The sequence below is a fragment of the Gordionus sp. m RMFG-2023 genome, chromosome 1 (genome assembly GCF_954871325.1).
Source record: "Gordionus sp. m RMFG-2023 chromosome 1, tfGorSpeb1-WG-v2, whole genome shotgun sequence".
In the NCBI taxonomy this organism is placed as follows: Eukaryota; Metazoa; Nematomorpha; class Gordioida; order Chordodea; family Parachordodidae; genus Gordionus; species Gordionus sp. m RMFG-2023.
Genome location: NC_088775.1, coordinates 19280970 through 19282718, shown reverse-complemented (window position 1 = coordinate 19282718; position 1749 = coordinate 19280970). Strand labels below are relative to the sequence as shown.

At 24.2% G+C, this 1749-nt stretch overlaps 1 protein-coding gene across 1 annotated transcript; it reads right to left on the bottom strand.

Moving 5' to 3' along the window:
* Positions 1 to 261: 261 nt before the first annotated feature.
* LOC135931973 (uncharacterized) lies at positions 262 to 1181 on the bottom strand. Its single transcript, XM_065469295.1, has 4 exons — positions 989 to 1181; positions 749 to 886; positions 548 to 615; positions 262 to 506 (listed from the first exon to the last, which is right to left on the bottom strand). Exons 1-4 carry the CDS (start codon positions 1100 to 1102, stop codon positions 407 to 409), a joined length of 420 nt encoding a protein of 139 aa, XP_065325367.1. The 5' UTR covers positions 1103 to 1181; the 3' UTR covers positions 262 to 406.
* Positions 1182 to 1749: the final 568 nt, after the last annotated feature.

The following is a 1749-nucleotide window of genomic DNA, read 5'->3' as shown; positions in this document are numbered from 1 at the left end:
AGGCAGGGTAGGTAAAATATTTACATTCAAGATGCCTTTCTTTCTTACACAAGCTACTTTTTAAAGAATGTCACATTGAAAAACCAGTGATACAGACCTCCAGTACCAATTTCTAATAAATTTTATTATTACCCATTCACCAAGTAAATATGAAATACAATAGCAGTCAATATTTTTTTATATGTATAATTTTTTTTTAAAGAAATTTTTAATCAAAGTTAATTGGTACCAAAAATATATGATTTTATGAACGTTCTTGGATGAATAATGATATTTTTTATTAAATTAAAATATATACCAATAAAATATAGAGGGATTTAATACATAAATTTGTATATAAATAATAATTTCAAATCTATTTAATATTCATTTGCTATAAAATATTATTAACTAATGATAAAATATTCTAATAAAAATTTGAATAAGGCATTTGACTATCCAATCCATCCCATGAAGGAAAACAGTGGCATTTACCAAGATTAACACTTTTCATAGTTTGATTTTTTCTACAAATATCTGGATTAAATAAATATTATAAATATCTCACCTTGTGTCGTAGGTTATATTGTTTGGATTATTTTGTGATACATCCATATTCGTTAGTTGATTCTGCACCTATTTAAATAAAATACATAATAAATATTAAATATAGGTCTGCATCAGTTTCCCTAAGATGCTCCCTGAATCTTGATTAAGTAGTGCATGTGTGAGTCTTTTACAAATATTAATAATCTGACAGTTTTTAAACCTGATTAGCATCGTTAACGTTTTCAGGTAACGGTTTTATGGAGGTATTTTGAATAAAATCTGAGTTACCATAAATTTTAGTATCCAAATCTATAATATTAAAGCAAGCCTTCTTGGGGTTAGGAAACTGATCAGCATTCTATAGGTAATTAAATAGTAAGGATTTAAAATGGTAGATTTGGCTCATGTCAGGTAATGCCAAGGGTTAATCTAATAAAAGGTGTATATAATTAAATCTTACAAATTCGATTTGAGAATTATGTTGCTGATTAAAAAAATCGGTTTTACGCTTGGAACTATTTGATATAGTATGCGATTGAACGTAATTAAGACAATTATCTTGGCAAAAGGGCATATCTATCAGATTTATAGTTAAAAATTACAAATAAAATTTTATAATAAATAATTGTTTATATGGTCTGATTTGTAAATTTCTCAAGGCCTAAATTGAAATTTAATTTAATTATTTAAATATTTTGATTATTTATATAAAGTATCATTTAGGTGTATCCTAAGACTATGAACAGGGTTGGACAGTATCGCGGATATTTGTATCCGGATATTTGTATCTAAGATACAAATAATTTAAAATTATCTGTATCTTAATTAACTTTGTATTAAAAAGAAACAGATACTTTAAAATAAATTCATATTAGTTAATTTAAATACTAATAAAATTTAAAATGATATTTTTTTTAAAATTTATTTTAATTATTATTTTAATTTTATATGTAAATAAGAAAATACAATTAACATAAAAAGTTAATATACTATGAATTAGGAAAAAAAATTAATCATAATAACAAAAAGACAATATTGAGCATTAATAATATAATAATGTAAAATACAACAAAATAAATAAAAGTGAAACCAGCATAATTATTTAAAATCCTCTTCTACCTCTAATCATTGGGAGAGATGAATTGATAAAACAAACATAATTCGTCTTAAGAATAGCTATTGTCATCCTCTGCCTTAAGTTAAAGCCTTCCCGAGGTTCTC

What these genes read in the sequence shown, in the direction of transcription:
- LOC135931973 (XM_065469295.1), bottom strand. Translation starts at nt 1,102, where the DNA reads ATGCCCTTTTGCCAAGATAATTGTCTTAATTACGTTCAATCGCATACT. An exon ending in ACGTTAACGATGCTAATCAG is followed by an intron (nt 616 to 748) that starts GTTTAAAAACTG and finishes TTATTTAAATAG; the next exon opens with GTGCAGAATCAACTAACGAA. An exon ending in AATATAACCTACGACACAAG is followed by an intron (nt 507 to 547) that starts GTGAGATATTTA and finishes AGATATTTGTAG; the next exon opens with AAAAAATCAAACTATGAAAA.